Source organism: Nomascus leucogenys, chromosome 10 (assembly GCF_006542625.1).
Source record: "Nomascus leucogenys isolate Asia chromosome 10, Asia_NLE_v1, whole genome shotgun sequence".
NCBI classification, from domain to species: domain Eukaryota; kingdom Metazoa; phylum Chordata; class Mammalia; order Primates; family Hylobatidae; genus Nomascus; species Nomascus leucogenys.
Genome location: NC_044390.1, coordinates 76,007,603 through 76,031,968, shown reverse-complemented (window position 1 = coordinate 76,031,968; position 24,366 = coordinate 76,007,603). Strand labels below are relative to the sequence as shown.

General features: G+C 48.3%; 1 protein-coding gene across 1 annotated transcript; it reads right to left on the bottom strand.

Moving 5' to 3' along the window:
• Window positions 1-1,955: 1,955 nt before the first annotated feature.
• Window positions 1,956-22,887, bottom strand: DAO (D-amino acid oxidase). The gene is made up of 11 exons (XM_030821327.1): window positions 22,658-22,887; window positions 17,699-17,901; window positions 15,164-15,278; window positions 13,189-13,265; window positions 12,464-12,529; window positions 9,698-9,752; window positions 8,366-8,470; window positions 5,792-5,874; window positions 4,084-4,201; window positions 3,405-3,503; window positions 1,956-2,476 (listed from the first exon to the last, which is right to left on the bottom strand). Exons 2-11 carry the CDS (start codon window positions 17,890-17,892, stop codon window positions 2,345-2,347), a joined length of 1,044 nt encoding a protein of 347 aa, XP_030677187.1. The 5' UTR covers window positions 17,893-17,901; window positions 22,658-22,887; the 3' UTR covers window positions 1,956-2,344.
• Between the last annotated feature and the right edge of the window lie 1,479 nt (window positions 22,888-24,366).

Here is a 24,366-nt window from a genome sequence, read left to right as displayed (position 1 = left end):
CTCACCTATGAAATGGGATAATAGCTACCTCGTGAGGCATGGGTAAGGATTAAATGAGCAATGTTTTGTAAGAGTTTAGCACAAAGTATGGTACCCAGACTGAATATATTAAGTTTTAGCTATAATAATAATTACTGGCTGGGCGTGGTGGCTCATACCTGTAATCCCAGCAGTGGCCGAGGCGGGTGGATCATGAGGTCAGGAGTTACGACCAGCCTGGCCAAGATGGTGAAACCCCATCTCTACTAAAAATACAAAAATTAGCCAGGCAGGTTGGTGGGTGCCTGTAATCCTAGCTACTCTGGAGGCTGAGGCCGAGAATTGCTTGAACCTGGGAGGCGAAGGCTGCAGTGAGCTGAGATTGTGCCACTGCACTCCAGCCTGGGTGACAGAGCGAGACTCCATCTAAAAATAACAATAATAATAATAATAACTGTTGTTGTTGTTAGGAAGGATGTCTACCTTAAATCTCGGCCCTCTCACCCTACTTAGCCTAGGCCTGGCCAGCATCATGGCAGATGCTTCATGAAACAACCCTCATGGAAATGGCATGGCATGGCAGGAGCCAACTGAGACCTCTTCATAGCACACGGGACTCCTGGGCCAAGACGCAGAGGCTTCCTAGGCTCTGGCCTTTCACAGAAACCCAGACAGGTGAAAATTCAACCTCAGAGGCTGAGGCTGATAATTAGGAATGAAGATGCTAAGCGGTCTCCTAGGCTCATTTAAGGCTTTCAAAAACATCTGGGAGCTTGTTTGTCATTTCAGAGGGTGCCAGCCCAAAGACAAGAGAGATGTTAAATTGCCCCCCAAAAAAGGAATATGCTTGGTAAGTTTAGTTCTTGCTATTGCTTAAATGTCCCTGCCAAAACTCACGTTGAGACTTAGTCCTTAACGTAGTGGTTTGGAGAGGTGGCGCCTTTAAGAGGTGATTGGATCCTAAGAGCGCTGCTCTCATAAATGGATTAATCCATTTATCAATTAATGGATTATTAGGTTAATGGATTAATGGGTCATCTTGGGAATGAAACTGGTGGCTTTCTAAGACAAGGGAAAGAGCTGAGCTAGCACGTTAGCACAATCAGCCCCCTCACCACGTGATGCCCTGAGCTTCCCTGGGACTCTGCAGAGAGTCCCCACCTCTCCACCAGCCAGAGAGAGGGCTCTCGCCAGATGTGGCCCCTCAACCTTGGACTTCTCAGACTCTATAACTGTAATAAATAAATTCCTTTTCTCTATAAATTCCACAGTTTCAGCCAGGCATGGTGGCTCATGCCTATAATCCCACCACTTTGGAGGCCAAGGCAGGAGGATCACTTGAGCCCAGGGGTTCAACGCCAGCCTGGACAACATGGCCAAACCCCATCTCTACAAACACACACACACACACACACACACACAAAATTAGCTGGGCATGGTAGCAAGTGCCTATAGTCCTAGCTACGGGTGGCTGAGGAGGGAGGATCATTTGAGCCTGGGAGGTGGAGGTTGCAGTGAGACAAAATCACGCCACTGCACTCCAGCCTGGGTGACAGAGCAAGATCCTGTCTCAAAAAAAAAAAAAAAAAAAAAATCCCCAGTATCAGGTATTCTGTTATAAGCAACAGAAAATGGACTAAAACAGTTCTCTATGAAGGGGTTCCTTGTGGGATGATCCCTCCAGTGGCCCCTCCTCAAAGGTTACGTGGTGCTCATGGGGCCACTCAGTGAATAGCTGATGCCATTTGGAATTCTGGATGTGGAACAAACACCATGTGTTACGAGTTCAGTGCCTCACCTCTCTGCTTCCTCCACACCCTAGTTGTATGTATAACCTCCTACAACAAACACAACAGATACAACAAAATCTGTTCCAGCATTTTCTCAGATTTGTGTCATGGCATTCATGGGTGCGCTGGGCAAAAGAGTTCCATAGCCAGACAGGCTTAGCAAGCACTGGGTTAAACAACATCAGATAGTTGTCTTTGCTGCAGGACTTTTCAGAACCTTTAATATGTTAGTACAACTTGTAATCAGGTTACTTAGCCTCAATTTTCTGTGGCTCTGGGCAGTTGGCCTCTTTGATTTTCTGAGCTGTCCTTTCTTCTGAAGACTCATGGAATAACAGTCTCAACCGTTCTTTATAATGCCAGACCCAGAGAAGGTAGAGGGATTTCGGTGATGAGAGGGGCCCCATGTTGGGCTAAACCCTTCTCCAGGAACTGACTTTGTGGCCTTCTCTCACCTCATACTTCTTTGAGGAAAGAAGTGAGGGATAAGCAATGGCTTATGAAGGAGCACATTGATTCATTGGCTGAGGGGAGAAGGGAGTTCTTGTGGAGGGAGGCAGCAGTCACTGGAGTCTTCAGAGGTGGGATGGTGGCATTCTGGACAATTTCTTTTCTTCCAGGATTCTCCCAAAGAGCTTGGCTGCCTCCAGGGCACATCCCCAGTGGATGGTGAGCCCATAGCCTCCATGGCCATAGTTGTGGATGACCTAGGAGAGGCAAGAGAGAAGGTGGCCAGGTCCAAGAGGGACAATGGAAAGAATAGATGAAGCTCTTCTGCCCTGGAAGACTCAGGAGCCTGCTGAAGAGTCCTGGGCAAAGCCAGATGCCATCCGAGTTTCTCTTGGCACCTGGGTGGAATGGTGGGGACCCCCTGGAACAGTTGCAAGAGATGATGGGGCAGCCACCAAATGGGTATCTGGAAAATAGCCTTGGAGTCAAATTCAAATCACATCCCAGCCCTGCCCTCCACCAGTGGTCTGACTTGGGCAAGTGACTTCACCTCTTAATTCACCCCAGTTTCCTCATCCAAAGCATGGGGAGAACTGTCCCTATCCCAACGAGCTCCAGAGGAGATTTAATAAGGTCATTCATGTAATGGACTTGCTGCTGTGTCTGACACGAAGTACACATCCAGTAAGTATACATTTTCCGTTATTTGACCACAGACTTTAGAAAACCAACCCCATTCACCATTTCACCACCACCATTAACACTGCCATTGATACTGTCATCTCTGCCACACCCTCAATATTGCCAATGAGACAGTTAGTGCAGACATGTTAACACTGCCTTTGAGATTGTCACCTCTGCTGTGGTATTAACATCCTTGATAGTGTCATTTCCATCAGCACCAACTATTATCCCCACTCCCAATCACACCATTATCAACATGGATCTCATCAGCACCACCTCCATTAACATCACCACTGCCCCTCTATGTAGCCTTCAGCAGGTCCTTAACCATCATTGAGACTCGGTTTCCCCATTTATAGAGGAGGGGATATTAGCCACCACTGCCCCTGCCTGCCAGGGAGCCTGTGTGGAACCTGAGATCAGACATGACTGTTCCCTGGAAATGCCAGAGCCATCTGAGGAGTGGAAGAGGGCATTACTTTCCTTGCCATGGGAGCATACCTCTGTGTTTGAAGGTCCAGTGCGAAGCTGTTCTCTTTGTAGCCGAATCTGGGGGCGTACTGGCCGGAAGCCAGTTCGTTCACCAATAATTCTTGCATTCTGGAAAGAAAAATGCTGATCACTCATTTCTGGATTTTTTTTTCCTGCTGCCATTTTTAGGTCATAGGGAGTTAGCTTTGAGAATCTCATCACCACCACCACTAATATAATCACAGTCGTCTTTATCAATCACCACTACCACCAACACCATCTTTGTCAGCTACCAACATCATTACCATTACTGCTTCCACCTTTCCACCAATGCCATCATCAACCACTACCCTCACCATCAGCCGCCACCATAATTTTAACAACCATCACCACCTTATCACCATCACTATTACCATTCTCAGCATTTTCCTCACTATCAGTACCAGCTCATCCTCATCACCATCACTACTGTCATCATCACTCACAGACAAATGTGAAAACCAAGGGCTCTCAGCCATGGCCAGACAGGATTCATTAGCCCCTAGCAAGAACTTCCCTGTACATTGTCAAATTCTGTTATATTCCACATCCCTTGCTGGAGTTAATTTGCCCAATTATCCCAGTGGTGGCATCTTCCCGTCCTGAAGTGTCCTCATTACCAAGCTCCCAGGACCTTGGTCTAGGGCACTGCTACTCCTCCCTACCTTACCTTCAGTGTGGGCTCCAGTCTGCAGCAGCCTTCCCAAATGGTGTTGTGGTCCTGGATATTGTTTAGTTCACTCCAGTTTCCCAACTGGAAGATGCCTCCAAGAGTAACTGTCTGGGTCCTAGATACAAATGAGGAGGGTCAAGGATGAAGGAAAATGAAGGCTCTGAGATGAATAAAGGTCATTACCATCAACCTTGTCACCTCTGCTAACACCACCACCATCACTACCTCAATTGCCACCGTCATCACCATCAACACCAACAACGAACTCTTCCATCACCACTTCCATCAGTGTTGTCATCTCCATCAACAACATTGTATTCACTACTATCATTAATAGGTCATCACCACCAACTGCATTCATCATTTCACCACCACCATTAACATTGCCATTGATATTGTCATCTCCATGACACCAGTAACATCGCCATTGAGACAACATGGTTGGTGCAACCATGTTATTAACATTGCCTTTGAGATTGTCAGATCTGCTACAGTATTAGCATCATTGATAGTGTCATTTCCATCAGCACCAACTACCATCCCCACTCCCAATCACACCTTCATCAGCATTGATCTCCTCATCAGCACCAGACCACCTCCATTAACATCACCACTCTACCACTCTTATGCCAATCACCACCCCCATGAACACTGTCTTCCCCATCAATACAATATTATCCCTACTACCACCATTCCGCTATCAACAATATTGTCATCCCATGAACACCACCACTGGTTTCAGTGACATTGTCATCTCCACCATTAACATTACCATCACTATCAACCCCAATCACCATTCCCATTCCCACTCCCATTATTGCCATTCACACCACTTTTTTTTTTTTTTGAGACAGAGTCTCGCTCTGTGGCCCAAGCTGGAGTACAGTGGTGTGATCATGGCTCACTGCATCCTCATCCTCCCGGGTTCAAGCAATCCTCCCATCTCAGCCTCCTGAACAGCTGGGACCACAGGCGTACACCATCATGCCTGACTAATTTTTGTATTTTTGTAGAGACAGGGTCTCGCCATGTTGCCCAGGCTGGTCTTGAACTCCTGGGCTCAAGAAGTCCTCCCACGTTGGCCTCCCAAAGTGCTGGGATTATAGGCATGAGCCACCTACATATCACTTTTAGTGTCACCACATTACATCCACTCCCTTTGTCTCCAGCATCACCACTATTGTCATCTGAAAGAATGTTCACGGTAGACCTCAGTCGAGGCTGAGTCTACCTTCCCAGGGATTCAGTAGCTCAAACTCACTAAAAACATTGAAAGGGGCCAGGCACGGTGGCTCACACCTGTAATCCCAGCACTTTGGGAGGCGAGGGTGGGTGGATCACCCGAGTCAGGAGTTCAAGACCAGCCTGGCCAACGTGGTGAAACCTTGTCTCTACTAAAAATACAAAAAATTAGCTGGGTGTGGTGGTGGTGGGCACCTGTAATCTCAGCTACTAGGGAGGTTGAGGCAGGATAATTGCTTGAACCTGGGAAGCAGAGGTTGTAGTGAGCCAAGATCGCACCACTGCACTCTAGCCTGGGCAACAAGAGTGAAACTCTGTCTCAAAAAATAATAATAAATAAATAAATACATAAAAACATTGAAAGGGAACAACTGCAGGGAGTAAGGAGCCTGGGGCAGGCAGCAGGGGCATGAAGAGGGCATGAAGGGGACCCCTCCTCTGCCCGAGAACAGTCCGATTTTACCCTGGGATGATGTATGGGGAATTGTAGATGCCTCTCTCTGGGTCATGCGTGAGAATGAAGTGCTTCATCCAAGGGGCGTCCACCTGTTGATTCAGGGCAGGAAATTCTCATCAGCGAGGTGAGTCAGTCTGGCTGCCCTTGCTCCCCTCCGTGGCCAGATGTCCTGACAAGAGTGGCCAGGCTGATTCCTTATAAGACCTCTCATGACCCTGTGGCCCAAGTCTGCACCTGACTGCTTGCCTCTTGCAGGAAGAGCTGCCCTAATTGGCAGCCACCCCTGCTCCCTGAAGCATTGTTTCTCCTCACCCACACGTCTGAAGAAAAGCACCAGTACACACATGTAAAGGCATACACATAAGAAATAAAAATAAAATTCTAAGCCCCCAACTGACTGAACAGACCCCCTCTTGGCCCCAGGAGCCCCAGAGAAACCTTGGAGCTGAGTTCACAGCCACGGGGGGAAGGGAGGGCCGATACATCTCATTATATCCCCTCCCTCAATGACCTGACCAAAGTTAGGCTTTCTTCCCTAAGGGGTAAGCAGATACCAGCCCTTTCAACAGACTCCACACTGATAACATCAATGACAAGCTTATCTTCCCAGATACAGAACTTCCTCCATTCCTTTTTTCTTCAAACCTTCAATTTTTTTTTTTGAGACAGAGTCTCGCTCTGTTGCCAGGCTGGAGTGCAGTGGCGCAGTCTCGGCTCACTGCAGCCTCCGCCTCCCGGGTTCAAGCGATTCTCCTGCCTCAGCCTCCCAAGTAGCTGGGATTACAGGCACCTGCCACTACACCCAGCTAATTTTTTGTATTTTTAGTAGAGATGGGGTTTCACTATGTTGGCCAGGCTGGTCTCGAACTCCTGACCTCATGATCCACCTGCCTCGGCCTCCCAAAGTGCTGGGATTACAGGTGTGAGTCACTGCACCTGGCCCAAACCTTCATCTTATCTTATGTAAAATGTAGATTTACTGGGCACTAACTAAAGTCTCACAAGTATGCAATCATTCTCCCGCTGCTGCACCCTTCTCTCACTTTTTTTTAAAACAAAATGTATAAAGATTAAATCTCCTGAGAACCTCTTTGGAAAAACGAGTCACAGGTGCATCTGTGACTCGCATTTTTCTTGGGTGCGCCCTCAAGCTGGCTCCATAAACCTCCGTGATTTGAGACTTATGCCTCAGTCACTCATTGGTTGTCACACCCATCAGCCCACATTAGGAACACACACACGCACCCCTACACACAGAAGCACACACACCTGCACACCTATGAACACTCACAGGTGCACATGCACACACACACCCTCAGACACACACCCTCACACACATGCACACACACATACCTTCACATGCATCCACACACATAACCCTCACACACATGCATGCACACACACACCCTTACATAAATGCACACACCCTCACACACATGCACACATACCCTCACACACACACACACACCATCACACACGTACATACACTCTCACATACATGCGCACACACCCTCACACACATGCACACACACATACCCTCACATGGTGTGCATGCATGCACACCGTCACACATATGCACACACCCTCACACACATGCACACACACTCACAAATGCACACACACACGCACACCCTCACACAGACGCCACACACCCCCTTACACACACACACACTCACATACATGCACACACACATACCCTCACACATATGCACACACACAGCAAGAGGAGGCATGGAACAATGCTTGCACGCACAGGCTCTTAAGCCAGGTTGCCTGGATTCCAATCCCAATTGCACTGCTTACTACCGTGTGAACTTGTGCCTGTTACTTAACTCCTCTGTGCCTCAATTTCTTCATCTGTAAGATGGCAATGACGATATGGTAGTACCCAGCTCAAAGGGCTGTGGCCATCACTAAATTAATTAACACAATAGGCTGAGCGTGGTGGCTCACGCCTGTAATCCCAGCACTTTGACAGGCCAAGGCGGGGGGATCACTTGAGCCCAGGAGTTTGAGACCAGCCTGAGCAATATGGTGAAACCCTGTCTCTACAAAAAATAAGAAAATTAGCTGAGCATGGTGGTGGCATGCGCCTGTAGTCCCAGCTACTCAGTAGGCTAAGGTGGGAGCCTGGGAGGTCAAGGCTACAGTGAGCCATGATCAAGATACTGCACTGTAACCTGGGCAACGGAGTGATACCCTGTCTCAATAATAATAATAACAATGATAATAATAACACAATTAATAATAATTAATAATAATAATAAACACAATAAAGTGCTTAGGACGGTATCTGGCGCTTGGTAAACATTCTAATGTTTGCTATTTTTATTGCAATACAGGCATATGCTGCTCCCACATAGGTACAAGCGCATACATGCATGCTTCACGATCAAGAGGAAATCCTGAAAGACAGCAATGGGGGTGGGACAGGTTTGTTTTTTTACATGTCAATTCCCTGCAGTCCGGGGGAGTCCTCTAACAGATGTACCTGATTTGTCCATGATCCTGAGAGATGAAATAAGCATGCAGAATGATCTTCCTATTAACAAAAGGCAGGGGTCTGACCCTCACACTCACCTTAATGATCTGCCCCCGGCCTGGCTGCAGCAGGGGGTCTGGTTGTAGTGCCCCAGCCCATACCCCAGTGGAGTTGACAATCACGTCTGCGCCTTCTCTTGCCACCTGGTAGCAACCAACAGGGTAGTGGGGGATGAAAGGTGGGGAAGACCCTGGTATCCCCTGTTCTCTCTTCCCCTTTCTTCTACCCCCAATCTGTCTACTCCCTGATGAACAGTGGGGAGAGGTCTCAATGAGGAATCAGATGGGCCTGGCTCAAAATTTTCACACTGCCATTTATGTGACGTGTGACCTTGAAAATGGCTCTTTACCTCCTTAATGCTCGGCTGCCCCTGTAAAATGAGGCTGCCCATGGCTGTTCATAGGCTGCTATGAGGCTCCTGTACAACTCTGAATATAAAAGTGGTTGTAAAACAGTTCTTTGGATGGGGGAAATCTTCCTGGAACCTCCCAAAAGAATTCAGAAAGGAAGCAGAGATAGTTCTCTTTCTCCTTCTGACTCCTTTTAACTTTATTCTCTTGCCTTATACTCTGCCAAGACATTTGCAGAAGACTCGTTGGAACCCCTAGCTCTGCCTACAGATGAGATGATCTCATCTCAAGCACGCATCATGAGCCCCTAAGCTCCCCAACCCAGCCCCAGTGACTCTCACCACAAGTCAGTCAAGGGACACACACATTGCAGGACGCTACTATTGTTCCTGAGTGAATGATTGAGAATGAGGACTGCACTGGGTCGACGACGTATCTTCAGTGTCCATCAGGGCCTGACCAGAGCAGGTTAGTCCTCATGACATAGCACTAGTAACTACGTGTACGGAGCGCCTTCCATGTGCCAAGCAGGGTTTTAGATGCTGGGATTGAATGAAGCCATACAGTAAAGCTCTTGTTGCTGGTGCCTGGAGATGGTGGCTTTTCCTATCATTATTATTGGTGGTGGTGTTGCTTTAGAGGTGAGTCAGCTGAGGGCCTGGACTTTGCAGAAAGACCAACACAGATGTCAGTAGGGTTAGGAAGCAACCAAGTGTCTGACCTTAGAGTGCAGCTGACACTGAGAAAAGGCGGCCAGCTGTCTAGCCCCAAAACTCACTGAGGCTCAGATATAAATCAGCCCCTAATGGCCACCATGATCCCAGTGTTCCTTTGTTCCCAACACCAGCATGAAGGCAGAGACCTCCTCCTTCAGAATACCTAAGTCCTCCTGGGGCAAGGGTCTGGGGCAGGCCTGTGGGGACCCTAGGAGCCTGAGAAGGGGCCCCTGACTCAGCAGCAAGAAGCAGAGGCCTCCCCTCTTCTCCCTTCCCCATCCCCTACATCAGCCCTGCAGCTCACCTCCTCAAAAGACTCCACCTTCCGCTGGAAGAACTTCACTCCCCTCTCAGTTAACCTGGGATGATCAAACACATCAAAAAGCCCAGTATTCAGTTATCTGCCCCATCCCACCAAGAGGGTGGCACAGGGGCCTTTCCCAAACAACCTTCTGTGGACGTTAGTCGCACAGGATGCTGCTTGAGAAGATGGCTATGTCATCACATCAGCTCATGAGCACCTGGCTGGACTGGTGGTCCACAAAATCTCCCTTGAGAAACCAGAGATGGTCCAAGCCCCTTGTTGGGCAGATGGAGTTGGGGAAGGGCCTTCCTGAAGGCCATAGAGTGAGTCAATGATGGAGTTGGAACTCAAACCCAGGCCTCTTAGCCCCCAATACTTCCTATGACCACCACATTGCTTTGTAACAGCAAAGGGGATGAGATTCAGAGTAGAGAAGGAGAGAGTTGTACCAGTGCCAAATTCCCCTTTGTCAGAAGCCGGGCATGAGGAGGGAGGTGGGCTGAGGATATCCACCTTCCCTTTAAACATCCCATAGGAAAAACAGTTATCACTATTAGAAATACACTAGAAACAGCCAGGCGCGGTGGCTCATGCCTGTAATCCCAGTAATTTGGGAGGCCAAGGTGGGCAGATCACGAGGTCAGGAGATAGAGACCATCCTGGCTAACATGGTGAAACCCAGTCTCTACAAATAATAAAAAAAAAAAAAATAGCCGGACGTGGTGGTGGGCGCCTGTATTCCCAGCTGCTCAGGAGGCTGAGGCAGGAGAAAGGCATGAACCCAGAAGGCAGAGCTTGCAGTGAGCCAAGATTGCGCCACTGCACTCCAGCCTGGGTGACAGAGCAAGACTCCGTCTCAAAAAAAAAAAAAAAAAAAAAGAAGAAGAGAGAAAGAAACACACTAGAAACATCCAAAGAACAGGAAATCAGCCAAAAAGAAGGTGAAGCATACCCTCGGAACTATCTCATTTCCATCATTTCCTCAAGATGGAAAAATCATGGGCATGTTTTTCCTGGAAAAGACTGGACAAGAGTCATGTGTCCCCAGGTTAGGAGAAATAGCCATGTCTTAGTACAATGATTCCCAAACATGGCTGATAATTAGAATCACCAGGGAGCTTCTTAAAATGCAAATTCTGCTAGGCCTATTTGCTCATGCCTGTAATCCCAGCACTTTGGAAGGCTGAGGCAGGAAGATTGCTTGAGCCCAGGGGTTTGAGACCAGCCTGGGCAACATAGTGAGACTCTATCTCTACAAAAATATTAAAAAATTAGATAGGCATTGTGGCACACACATGTGGTCCCACTACTTTGGAGGCTGAGGTGGGAGGATCACTTGAGCCCAGGAGGTTGAGGCTGCTGTGAGCTGTGTTCATACCACTACACCCCACCCCAGCCTGGGTGACAAAGTAAGATTTTGTCTCAAAAAAAAAAAAAAAAAAAAGCAAAGTTATGAACCTTATCCCAGAAGTTCTAATTCAGCAGGTATAGAGTGGGGTCCTAAAATCTACATTTTAAAAAAATCTTCTGAGGTCATCTGATAAAAGCCACCATATATTCCATATTTTTTTAATCTTTTTTTTTTTTTTTTTGAGACAGGGTCTTGCTCTGTCACCCAGGCTGGAGTGCAGTGGTGTGATCACAGCTCACTGCAGCCTCTACTTCCCGGGATAAAGCCATCCTCCCACCTCAGCCTCCTAAGTAGCTGTGACTACAGGCATGCACCATTATACCTGGCTAATTTTGGCATTTGTCTGTAGAGACAGGGTTTTGCCATGTTGCCTAGGCTGGTCTTGAACTCCTGGGCTCAAGTGATCTGCCCACCTCGGCCTCTCAAAGTGCTAGGATTACAGGTATGAATCACCATGCCTGGCCTAAAAATCTTTAAAAAATAGTAATATATAAAAAATGTATGGAATCAGGCCGGGCCCAGTGGCTCACACTTGTAATCCCAGCACTTTGGGAGGCCAAGGTGGGCAGATTATGAGGTCAGGAGATCGAGACCATCCTGGCTAACATGGTGAAAACCTATCTGTACTAAAAATACAAAAAATTAGCCGGCCATGGTGGTGGCAGTCACCTGTAGTCCCAGCTACTCAGGAGGCTGAGGCAGGAGAATGGCATGAACCCAGGAGGCAGAGGTTGCAGTGAGCTGAGATTGTGCCACTGCACTCCAGCCTGGGTGACAGAGCGAGACTCCATCTCACACACACAAAAAAAGTATGGAATCTCCCTTAATATGAATGTATGTGAAAATAAATACCAATGTATCTCTCAAGCGAGTGTTTGCTAATTTAGAACACTGCAAGATTCCTATGAACATGAGAAACAAGTCAAAGACATCCACTATCATCTGTATGAGTAACATTGTTCTAGAGGTATTGGCCAAAGCAGTTAGAGAAGAAAAAAAAAGAGAGGGAGATAAAAATAAAAGGCAGCTTATGTTTTGCAGATGATGTAAACATATCTGGAAACCTTAAAAGAATACATCTAAAACTATTACACAAACATTAGGGATTTGAAAGAGGTTGTTAATAGACATCATGTGTAAACAGCTACCCAGATGGTTCTGATGCCCAGCTAGGCTCAGGATCCATTGCCTCTGTGCCCAGTGGTGATCAGGACCAAGAATAGCTCCCACACCAGGCCTAAGGGTATTCTTCAAACCTGGGGGTTAGTCCATGCAGGGGGAAGCCCAGAAACCATCTTCCACTACAACTTGGTCTCTGGGAGGTGCCTCCCTCAAAGTGAAGCTTAAAATCTCACCTTTCAGTCAGCCACTGTAGATAGTTCTTTCCCTCCAGAATTAGGCTTGTGTGGAACCAGCCATAGCTAGAGTCACAGCAGGCAAAAGGTGGAAATAAAGGTAAAAATTAGAGCTATATTTGAAGGCTGTGAAATGGAGGTGGGAGCAATGTTTTTCTGTGGGCCCAAAGGCTAGTGCCAGGACCACTACGTGAAGTTCAAGGGGGGACGTGGTTTTGAGCTCAATGCAAGGAAAATTTTTCTATCAGACAAGGCCATATCTGACACTGGAAAATGCAAGTGAAGATTGGATGTGCATTTGTAGAGGGGATTCAGGTGTAGGGTGGGGTTAGGAGAAGACTGGAGAGGCATTGGGCTGTAGAGAAAAGAAAGGAGCGGTGTGGGGTCATACAGACTGGGTTGGAATCCCAGTTTGGCCACTTGGCTGTGTGACCTTAGGAAGTCACTTAGCCTCTCTGAAACTCAGTATCTTCATCTACAAAACAAGATGGTGATATGGAGCTTCTGGGCTTGAGATCTGTGATTTCATACCCCCTGCCTTCCCAGCCCAAGACCAGGTTTGAGTGAGTAGCCTCTCTGAAGGAGCTGGACGAAGGACCAGGAGACCAGGGTACCAGGGCCTGGGTAGGACAGGAAATCTGATGCCTCTACCCTCTGCTGCCTTCTGGACAGATCTGTCTAACTTGTGGGTCCCCAGTCCCCTTTGCCTGTGACAATAAACTCACCCGTAATCTGGGAACATATCCAGCTCTCTGGGGGTCAGCTTCCGAAATCCCAGAACTGTGTCCTTCCAGAAAGGGTCCTGAAGAGGAAGGACAAAGGGGGCACTGGGTGGGATGGAAGTCAATAATAATGATAATGGGCCAGGCGAGGTGGCTCACACCTGTAATGCCAGCACTTTGGGAGGCTGAAACGGGTGGATCACCTGAGGTCAGGAGCTCCAGACCAGCCTGGCCAACATGGTGAAACCCTGTCTACACTAAAAAAATAATAATAATACAAAAATTAGCAAGGTATGGTGGTGCATGCCTGTAATCCTAGATAGGAGACTGAGGCAGGAGAATCGCTTGAATCTGGGAGCTGGAGGTTGCAGTGAGCCGAGATTGTGCCACTGCACTCCAGCCTGGACCACAGAGTGAGACTTCATCTCAAAAAAAAAAAAAAGATAATGACAAAGACTTATGTAATGCTAAGTGTGTATAAGGCACTATTCCAAGCATTTTCTTATACTGGTCCATTTAATCTTCACAAGAAGCCTTTGGGGTGGATCCTATTCTTTCCCCAGTTTACAGATGGACCAGTTGAGGCTTAGAAGGATTAAATAGCTTGTCTAAGGTCACACAGCTAATAAATAGTGGCGTTGGGATTTTAACCCATACAGCTTAGTTCCAGAGTCCATGTTCTTAACCCCTATTTACGGTAAGGATAAGAGTAAGACTGAGGGTGAGTTACAGGGGAAAGGTCAGAAACAGGGGAGAGAAAGTGGCAACAGTGAGAGTCGCCGGGGATGAGAGAAAGCAACAGAGCATAGTGTCAGACAACCTGGGCGGAGACCCCAGCCTCATCACTTGCTGCTTGAATTCTCTGAGACTCAGTTTCCTTGTCTGTATCATGGAGTTAATAATCACTCTTGGCCGGGTGTAGTGGCTCACGCCTGTAATCCCAGCACTTTGGGAGGCCAAGGCAGGCAGATCACTTGAGATCAGGAGTTCGAGACCAGCCTGGCCATCATAGTGAAACCCCATCTCTTAAAAATACAAAAATTAGCCAGGCATGGTAGTGCATGCCTGTAATCCCAACTACTCAGGAGGCTGAGACAGGAGAATGGCTTGAACCCAGGAAGCGGAGGTTGCAGTGAGCCGAGATCATGCCAGTGAACTCCAGCCTAGGCAATACAGTGAGACCCTGTCTCAAAAAAAAAAAAATACTCTTGGTCCCATGAAAGGTAACAGACAATGTGGATAAAGCCCTTAGCACAGTGCCAAAGGTTGAACGAACCTTGAGAGCTGGCACGGGTCTCTGGGCACAGAGCCAGACCACCCTCTCTAAGCAGCCTGAGCAAACCCTCCCAGGGCTGTGCTGTTCCTGTTAGCACACTGGGCACCATGTAGTCACAGACGGCCTGGGTTCAAATCCCAGCTCTGCCACTGGCAAGCTTTGTGGCCTTGGGCAAGTTACTCCATTTCTCAGAGCCTCTGTTTTCTCATCTATTAAGTGAGGATAAGGACAGCACTTACCTCCCGGTTATAAAGAGAATTAAATGAGTCGCTGGCTGTAAATTAGTTAGGACTGGGCCTGGCACATAATAAATGCTTTGGCAGTTTTTGCTATGATGAGTATTTTATTTCTTCTTGATAAAAAGCCTTGGGACCTTCAGGGACACGTGAAACCTTTTGGCTTCAGCACCAAGTGCCCATCACTGCGAACATATTTGTATTTTAGCCATGCTAATCAAAGGCTAGTTTCCTCTGGGCATCAGAAGATTCTTTGTCCTCTGCCAATTTAACAGCAAAATTTGAAACAAAAATAATTTTCAAAGCAAAAATAGAATTTAAACCAAACGTGTTTTGAACCCAGGAGTCTGTTGCCTACGAGACTCAAAGCACCCCGCCCTCATCTCTGATTAAGGCTCTGCTGCACCCACCCTCACCACCCCAGCCCTGGGTGCTCATCCCTCATGGTCAAGAACTGCTCACCCACCGGAATGGCTTCATGGAAGAGGTTGTAGCCCGAGATTAGGAACAGGCCCAGTTTTTCAGCGTTGGGAGAATGGACATGGCTCAGGAGATAGTCAAAGGTCTGTTGGCTCCAGTCCCTGGAAGGGTCATGAAGAGTTTGATCACCCAATGCCCTGAGCTGGGCAAAAAACCTTAGGTCAGCTGGCATGGGGCTGTGGCATGATCAGGAGTTTGGGGTGTATTCAAAACCCAGAAATCCACCATGTTCACTCTTGCAACTCCCCAAATGCCTTGGGTCTTCTCCCTCCCAAATTTTCCAATATTTCACCATTAGTAGAATGAAGAAGAGAGGGAATGAAGGATGCCCCATCATAACCAAATGGAGTACACCTCCAGCATGGGATTACATGGCTGATGAGTTTCAGTGAAGGCCTTGACCTGGCTTTGGGGATTATGAGCCACACTGTTCAGTCCGGCTGCAAGCACCCCTCCTTGTAAACACTGGTGGCAGACATCAACTTGCAGCTCCTACAACTTTTCCTCCTCCCCCTGGGCACACAGCTCACCTACATTTCCTAGACCCTCTTGCAGCTAAATGTGACCGTGTGACTTGCTTCTGGCCAAGGGACTCTAAAGACTCTGCACATGTGGTCCTGTGTGATCCTTCTGCAGTCACCGGCCCATGTGAATGGTGACATTGAGGTGACCTCATGAGCACATGGAAAAATGGCAGAGCCACGAGATGGAAGGAGCCTGGGCCCCTGAATCACTGCCCACTGATCAGAAACATTGGTTTTTTTACAGATGTGTGAATTAAAATTCTGGCTGGGTGCAGTGGCTCATGCCTATAATCCCAGCTCTTCAGGAGGCTGAGGCAGGAGGGTCACTTGAGGTCAGGAGTTTGAAACAAGCCTGGGTAACATAGTGAGATCCTAGCTCTACAAAAAATAAAGAAAATTATCCAGGCATGATAGCATGCACGTGTGTCTTCGCTACTTGGGAGACTGAGGTGGGAGGATCGCTTGAGCCCAGGAGGTCAAAGCTGCAATGAGCTATGATCATGTCACTGCACTTCAGCCTGGGTGACAGGATGCCTCTTAAAAAAATTTTTTTAATCTGTTTGAGCTGCTATTCATTGGGTGTTCCATTTGCTGAACCATCTGGCAGTTTCTAAACTACCATAATGACCTTTGCAATTTATTGGATAAATCTGTGCATCCATCCACCCACTTAGATGTTCACCCACTTAGAAGTTTTCCAGATTCAGCTGGGTGCAAGGGCTCACACCTGTCATCCCAGCAATTTGGGAGGCCAAGGAGGGCAGATCACTTGAGCCCAGGAGTTCAAGACCAGCCCGGGCAACATAGTGAGACCCTATCTCTATTTAAAAAGATAAAATTTGGCAACGCATGATGGCTCATGCCTGTAATCCCAGCACTTCACCAGGCACGGTGGCTCACGCTTGTAATCCCAGCACTTTGGGAGGCCGAGGCGGACGGATCACGAGGTGAGGAGATCGAGACCACGGTGAAACCCCGTCTCTAAAAATACAAAAAAAAAAAATTAGCCAGGTGAGGTGGCGGGCACCTGTAGTCCCAGCTACTCGGAGAGGCTGAGGCAGGAGAATGGTGTGAACCCGGGAGGCAGAGCTTGCAGTGAGCCAAGATCGCGCCACTGCACTCCAGCCTGGGTGACAGAGTGAGACTCCATCTCAAAAAAAAAAAAAAAAAAATCCCAGCAATTTGGGAGGCCAAGGTGGGCAGATCACTTGAGGTCAGGAGTTCGAGACCAGTCTGGCCAACATGGTGAAACTCCATCTCTACTAAAAATACAAAAATTAGCCAGGCATGGTGGCAGATGCCTGTAATCCCAGTTACTTGGGAAGCTGAGGCAGGAGAATCGCTTGAACCTGGGAGGCAGAGGATGCAGTGAGCCAGGATCACGCCATTGCACTCCAGCCTGGGCAACAAGAGGGAAACACAATCTCAAAAAATAAATAAAAATGTATAAATTAAAACAGAGGAAGTTTTCCAGATTCACCAGTCATGTGGTATCGACAGGCACCCAGTTTAGGGAAGATGAGACAAAGCCTCCTAGTATCTGGCACAGAGCAAGGGGCTTAATATTTATGAATCTTTTCTTTATTTTTTTCTTTTTGAAACAGAGTCTCACTCTGTCACGAGTGCAGGGGCGGAATCTCAGCTCACTGCCACCTTCACCTCCTGGGCTTAAATGGTTTCCTGCCTCAGCCTCCCGCGTAGCTGGGATTACAGGCGTGCGCCACCATGCCCAGCTAATTTTTTGTATTTTTGGTAGAGATGGGGTTTCACCACATTGCCCAGGCTGATCTGGAACTCCTGGCCTCAAGTGATCCTCCCACCTCGACCTCCCAAAGTGCTAGGATTAAAGGCGTGAACCACCACGCCTGGCATTTTCTTTATTTTATGCTAGATCAGAGCTTCCACAAGGGGCTTGCTCTTGGTGATGGGAACCCTGACTCCCTCTGCAGACTTAGGTCCATGGGCCCCCCAGGCTACCCTATGTGACCCTCACTCACGCCTCCTGTGGGTTGCTGGGGTCAGAAAGGTAGGGCTGCCAGAGGCCAGCAGCCACGTCGGTGGTGGTGAGTGGGGTGAAGCGGTCCGCATAGACCTTTATGTCCAGTGGCTGCAGGACTGAGTGGTAGCACTCATGGATGCAGAGGGCGGTGGACAGCCCGATGACTCCTGCTCCAATCACCACCACACGCATTGCACAAGCCTGTGGGAAGGAAGAGTAGAGGCACACCATCATCACCATCATCTCCATCATCCTCACCGCCATTGCCACCATCCACCATCCACCACCAAGCCCTTTTTATATTTGACCTTCCTGATGACCCCTAGGAGGAAGGAATATCATTGTTCCCATTTTGCAAATGGAAACACTGAGGTATGGAGAAGTGACCGAGACTTCGCCACAGTCACACGGCTGGTGAATGATGCAACTTTCTCTGGGGAGCGTCCCCAGACACCCAGTTTCTGGGCTGGGAATAGAAAAGACCCAGCAGAGGGCACAACCAACTGTAGGCTGGGTAGGCCAGTGGTTAGTGCGATGGGCTCTGCCTTCAGGACTCAGCTCTGCCACCTACTGGCCGTTAACCTTGGGCAAGATGCTTCAACCTCTAATAACCTATGCTTGAGAGGATGGATGGGAAATTGAAGATGCCAAACGTAACAAATTTAACAAGCTGCCTGATGCAAAAGAGGTAATATACTGACATTTGTGGAGCACCTACTGTGAGCCACCTGGCACTAAGTGCTTCACAAGTATCCATTTATCCAAGTCTCCCAACACTCTTATGAGGTAGGGGCTACTGATATCAGTCCTGTTTTACAGAGGAGGAAACTGGGGTTCAGAGAGGTGATGTGACTTACCTGAAGTCACACAGCCAGTTAAATGGTACAGCTGTGACTTAATTTCAATTTGAGTAAACTCAACACATGCTTAATGCATACCTACCATGTGCCAGGCTGGCGGATAGCAAATGCAGCTATGAGCATGACAGACACAGTGTCTGGCCTCAGAACTTGGTCTTCCAGCACAGAACTCCCCCTGCCTTGGGGCACAGGCTGATTGGGCCCTGAGAAGTTTAGAAGGCCTACCAGCTTTTAACCTTGAAGCTACTTAAGCCCGCACAGCAGGGAAATATTCTGCAGGCTCCTGCTGAGGCAGAACAAGAGAATTATTTGTGCCCAGAAGAGCCAAATTCAACTTTCCCTCCTCTTCACTCACAACTCTCCTCCCGCAGACCTCAGCTCCTGGCAACTCGGGCCTGTGGCCCTGGACAGCGGGACATTCTTAATATGGCCTAGTTTTATAAAGGAGGGAAAACGGCTCCAGCCCACAAGAACTGGACTCTGTTGGGATTTCAGAAGCCAAGTTGGAGATAGAACCAACAAACAGAAAGGTATCGTTCCTCTAGGCAATTCTCCTTCCAGCTTCGAGCCTGAGCTTGGATACTGGGGCTTAGGGGACAGCCCCTTTCAGGGACCCTTGGTCTTCTCTCTTCCCTCTTCCCCCATACTTTGCCTCTGGAGACACAATCTCTTCATCTGCAAAATAGGGTTAATCCCAATCTCACAGGGTCATTTTAAGGATTAAATAAGAAGTTTAGCAAAAGTTCTCGGTACCATGCCTGGCACAGAGTAGGCCCTCAACACACAGCAGCCTCCTTCCTGTCTCCTAGCATTTTGAAAAATCACATAGAGCAAAAACATTGCAGGAACAAAACGAGAGAGGGAGGACCAGGCGCAGTGGCTCACGCCTGTAATCCCAGTACTTTGGGAGGCCGAGGAGGGTGGATCATGAGGTCAGGAGTTCAAGATCAGTCTGGCCAAGATGGTGAAACCCCATCTCTACTAAAAACTACAAAAATTAGCCGGGTGCGGTGGCAGGCGCCTATAATCCCAGCTACTTGGGAGGCTGAGGCAGGAGAATCGCTTGAACCCAGGCAGCAGAGGGTGCAGCAAGTCGAGTTTGCACCACTGCATTCCAGTCTGGGCAACAGAGCAAGACTCTGTCTTAAAAAAAAAAAAAAAAAAAAAAAAAAAAGAGGAGAAGAGAAAGGCAGAGTCAGACCTGGCTTCACTTCTGCCTTGCTGTGTGACCTTGGCTAAGTTAATTCCCCTCTCTGGGCTTTTTGACTGTCTCTGCATAATTTCCGGAGAGCTGACCACTTTTTTTTCTTTCTTTTAAGAGACAAGGTCTCACTCTGTCACCCAGGCTGGAGTGCAGTGGCACGATCATAGCTCACTGCCACCTCCAATTCCTAGGCTCAAGCGATCCTCCCCCCTCAGCCTCCCAAAGCGCTGGGCTTTCAGGTGTGAGCCACTGCACCCGCCCCCTTGACCATTTTTATATGTTAACAATGAGAAGGCAGAAGAATAAAGGGCTTTCTGTATTTTTCCTAATTCTCCATGAAGAATCTAAGAGACAGTATGGCCCAGGCTGAGAGTCAGACAGACCCAGGTTCACAGCCTGACTCGGGCACACACCAGCCATGTAACCCTGGGCAAGTTGCTAAACTTGACTGAGTGAGGGTGACCAACCTCCCCAGCTTGCCCAGGACTGAGGGTCCTCCCAGGATGCAGACTTTCAGACTAGAAGTCAGTGCATCAGAGTCCCAGGCAAACCAGGATGAGTTGGTTAATCCTAATTGAACCTCAGTTTCCTCATCTATAAACTTTTTTTTTTGAGACAGAGTTTCACTCTTGTCACCCAGGCTAGAGTGCAATGGCACAATCTCGGCTCACTGCAGACTCTGCCTCCCGGGTTCAAGTGATTTTCCTGCCTCAGCCTCCTGAGTAGCTGGGATTACAGGCATGCACCAACACGCCTGGCTAATTTTTGTATTTTTAGTAGAGATGGGGTTTCACCACGTTGGCCAGGCTGGTCTCAAACTTCTGACCTCAGGTGATTTGCCGGCCTCAGACTCTCAAAGTGCTGGGATTACAGGCGTGAGCCACCACGCCCGACATCATCTATAAACTTTTATGAGAGCTGACAAAGCTCCACCTCCTTGCCTTATCATCTCCTCACTGGAATATCAGCTCCTTGACACCCACGTGGTGAGAGGCAGAGCCCAGGCCAGCCTGACTCATAAGCCTATGTGCTTAAACGCCATGCTTGCCAATAAATCACACGGTTTGAAAAATCTGAGAATCAAGCCAGTAAAGAAGAACAGCCGAAGCTTCAGAGTCCTGCATTTCAAAAATAAAATATAATATAAAATAAGACAAAATAAAATAAAATAAAATGCCTGTAGGAATTTTTAGAGTGTTGGTAGGAATAGAATGGAAAATCAAAAAGGCCGGGCACGGTGGCTCACGTCTTTAATTCCAGCACTTGGGGAGGCCGAGGCCGGCAGATCACTTGAGGTCAGGAGTTCAAGACCAGCCCGGCCAACATGGTGAAACCCTGTCTCTACAAAAATACAAAAAAATTGGCTGGGCATAGTGCTGCACGCCTGAAATTCCAGCTACTCGGGAGGCTGAGGCAGGAGAACACCTTGAACCCGGGAGGAGGAGGTTGCAGTGGGCCGAAATCATGCCATTGTACTCCAGCCCAGGTGACAAGAGTGAAACTCTGTCAAAAAAAAAAAAGAATTTAAAAGGAAAAAAATGTGAGTCCTAAGTCAATTATTTTTTTTTTTAAATTCATCATGTGAGTCAGAGTTGACACTGATTATAGCAACGTGTGTGTGTGTGTGTGTGTGTTTTTAAAGTGCAAAATAAATGCATGAGGTCCTCATGACAAGCCAGAGCCAGATTGTCAGATGTGGCAGATCCAGCCTTAGGTAAAATCATTCATGCGTGTAGGTAATGAGCTTTTGGACTTAAACGCACCCAGCTCAGTTATTCGGTTGGACATTTTCATGTTGATGCTGATGTTTTTATTAGTGTTGCCGTTCTCCTCTGTTTTACACCATTACTTCAGCCCAGCAAGCTTGGAGTATGCATCCCAGAAGATGCAAACAGCTGAGATTATTATATTTGTGTGTGTGCGTGTGTGTGTGTGTCTGTGTCTGTGTGTGTGATTAGAATGTCTGTGTAAGTATGGAGCAGGAAGGGAACCAACGTATTTTGGTCTCTGCCACTTGCTAGATACATGTAGATTCAGTACAGACATAATCCTCCTAATCCTCTCAACTGCTCTAGGAAGTAGGGAAGGTTACTGCCCTCATTCTGGAGGCTGGGACTGAGGTTTAGGGAGGAGAAGTCACCCACCCAAGGTTACACAGTTAGTATGGGACAGCATTCGGATCTAGACCCAGTTCTATCGGCGCTTTCTGCACTACTCCAAAAAAATATTTAGGCAGTCGGCATGCAGTTGCCACTTGATGCTTTCTGCTTGTCTTTCAGTCTTGCATTTATCTGCCTAGGACCTCCCTTGTCCCCTAGAAGGCAATCTGAGACAACTGATGCCTTTGATTGCTACGTGCCCGTAGCAAAGAATATGAAAGACTTCTTTTTAAAAAAAAAATCAGTAAGCCAGAGATGAGGCATTTGAATGAACATAATTAGTTCTTCCTGGTTGCACCACACGGCTACTTCTTATGAAGTTGTTATTTGCAGAGTTTATCCTTGAAATGGAACAGAAGCTATAAAAGTTTGAGAACCAGGCTACCAACTCCCCCACCAAAAATAATAATAACTACCATATGAGTACTTGCTACATGCCTAGATCTGTTCTAAGTACTTTACATGCACCACCTCTTTTAACACTCAGACTCGTGCTGTAAGAGGGGAGTTATGATCCCCATGTTCCAGATGAAGAAACTGAGGCTTCAGGAGGGAAAAATCACTTACCTATGGTCTCTCTGCTGGATGTTTGAGAGGCTGGATCTCTCCTTTCCTGTCATCTGCCTTAGGCTGTAATATTGAGCCCTGTCTTTGACATTGCGAGGACATGAAATCCTTTGCCTCTCCCCTCTCCCAATCCCTGTCCCCAGCTCAAAGGTGCATCTGCCACTCACCGGAAGTACTAAACTGCTGGAGAGACCAGACAATTGCAGTGCGGGGACACAGGATGCTATTTCCTGAGGTGAAGCTCCTGATTCTGGGGCGTCTTGTTTCCAGCCCTCTGTCCGCCAGCCCGGACTGGAGCGCAGGGTCAAAGTCTGGAGCTATGGACAGGGCACAGCTTGAGGGGTGGGGCTCAGCACTGCACTGCCCACAGAGACTGGACCCAGGCCCGGCCGGGAGACCTCGCTCCCAGTCCCTGAAAAGTTGCCTGACTTTTCTGGCTGATCTCAAGCCCCTGTGGACAGGCCTTGGGGGAAGGAGGGAGGGCGGGCATTCTTGGAGGGTTGATGAGCACAAGAAGGTCTGTCTCTCTGGCCAGCTGGAGAGGATCCCCTTTCTTCCCTCTTCCTGCTGCCACCCTGGGAGAGGGTCGGGATGTTCCCTGGGGCACTGTAGGCCTGGCCTGCAGCGGGGGGTGGTCAGCCTGGCAGCCCCTGAGGGGAAAGGAGAGGCACAGGACAGGGGCTCCCTGGGCCAGCCCGATGCCATTCCAGGACGCTGGGGAGATGAGGCCAAGGAGAGACTGGAGGTGACGCCTGTGTGGGCCATGAGGATGCGTGGCTCTTTGCTCCCGTATCCCAGAGACGCAAGCGGCAGGACTCCAGGCCCTTCCTCTGCCAGGGATAGACATGGAGCTGTGATTTTTAGAGCCCAGAGATCTGCAGGCACCTCACTGTACAGATGAGAAGACTGAGGCCTGAGAGAGAGGGACCAATCAGCCCTGAGGGAGGCATTCTTTGGGTCAGCTTTAGCAATTCAGCCTCTAACACCTGCCTTTAATATCATCAAATAAAAAGACGAAGATGAAATAAGAAAATGCACGCAAAATACTCACTGCATAGTATTTTTTCTTTTTTCTTTAAGAGGGTCGGCTGGGCACAGTGACTCACACCTGTAATCCTGACACTTTGGGAGGCCATGGTGGGTGGATCACCTGAGGTCAGGAGTTCGAGACCAGCCTGGCCAACATGGCGAAACCCCTTCTCTACTAAAATTACAAAAAATCAGCCAAGAATGGTGGGGCGTGCCTGTAATCCTGGCTACTCAGGAGGCTGAGGCAGGAGAATTGCTTGAACCTGGTGGGTGGAGGTTGCAGTGAGCTGAGATGGCATCACTGCACACTCCAGCCTGGGCTACAGAGCGATACTCTGCCTAAAAAAAAAAAAAAAAAGAAAACAAAAATAAGAAAAAGAAAAAAAAACAGACAGGGTCAGGCCAGGTGCAGTAGCTCTTGCCTGTAATCCCAGCACTTTGGGAGGCCAAGGTGGATGGATCACTTGAGATTAGGCGTTTGAGACCAGCCTGGCTAACAGGTTGGTGAAACCCTATCTCTACTAAAAATACAAAAATTAGCCAGCCATGGTGGCACATTTCTGTTATCTCAGCTACTTGGGAGGCCGAGGCAAGAGAATCACTTGAACCTGGGAGGTGGAGCTTGCAGTGAGCCAAGATCAAGCCACTGCACTCTAGCCTGGGTGACAGAGTGAGACCCAGTCTCAAAAAAAAAAAAAAAAGAGAGAGCGAGAGAGACAGGGTCTCACTCTGTCACCCAGGCCAGAGTGCAGTGGTGCCTTGAACTCTTGGGCTCAAGCAATCCTTCTGCTTCGGCCTAGCCAGGACTACAGATGCATGCCATAACACCCAGCCAAATTATTTACTT

Bases quoted from the DNA above. Each gene is read 5' to 3' on its own strand.
- DAO (XM_030821327.1), bottom strand. From the start codon at position 17,892: ATGCGTGTGGTGGTGATTGGAGCAGGAGTCATCGGGCTGTCCACCGCC. The intron at 15,279-17,698 runs GTGAGTGAGGGT...TGACCCTTCCAG, and splicing joins CCCAGCAACCCACAGGAGGC to GGACTGGAGCCAACAGACCT. The intron at 3,504-4,083 runs GTAAGGTAGGGA...TTTTCTTTCCAG, and splicing joins GACTGGAGCCCACACTGAAG to AATGCAAGAATTATTGGTGA.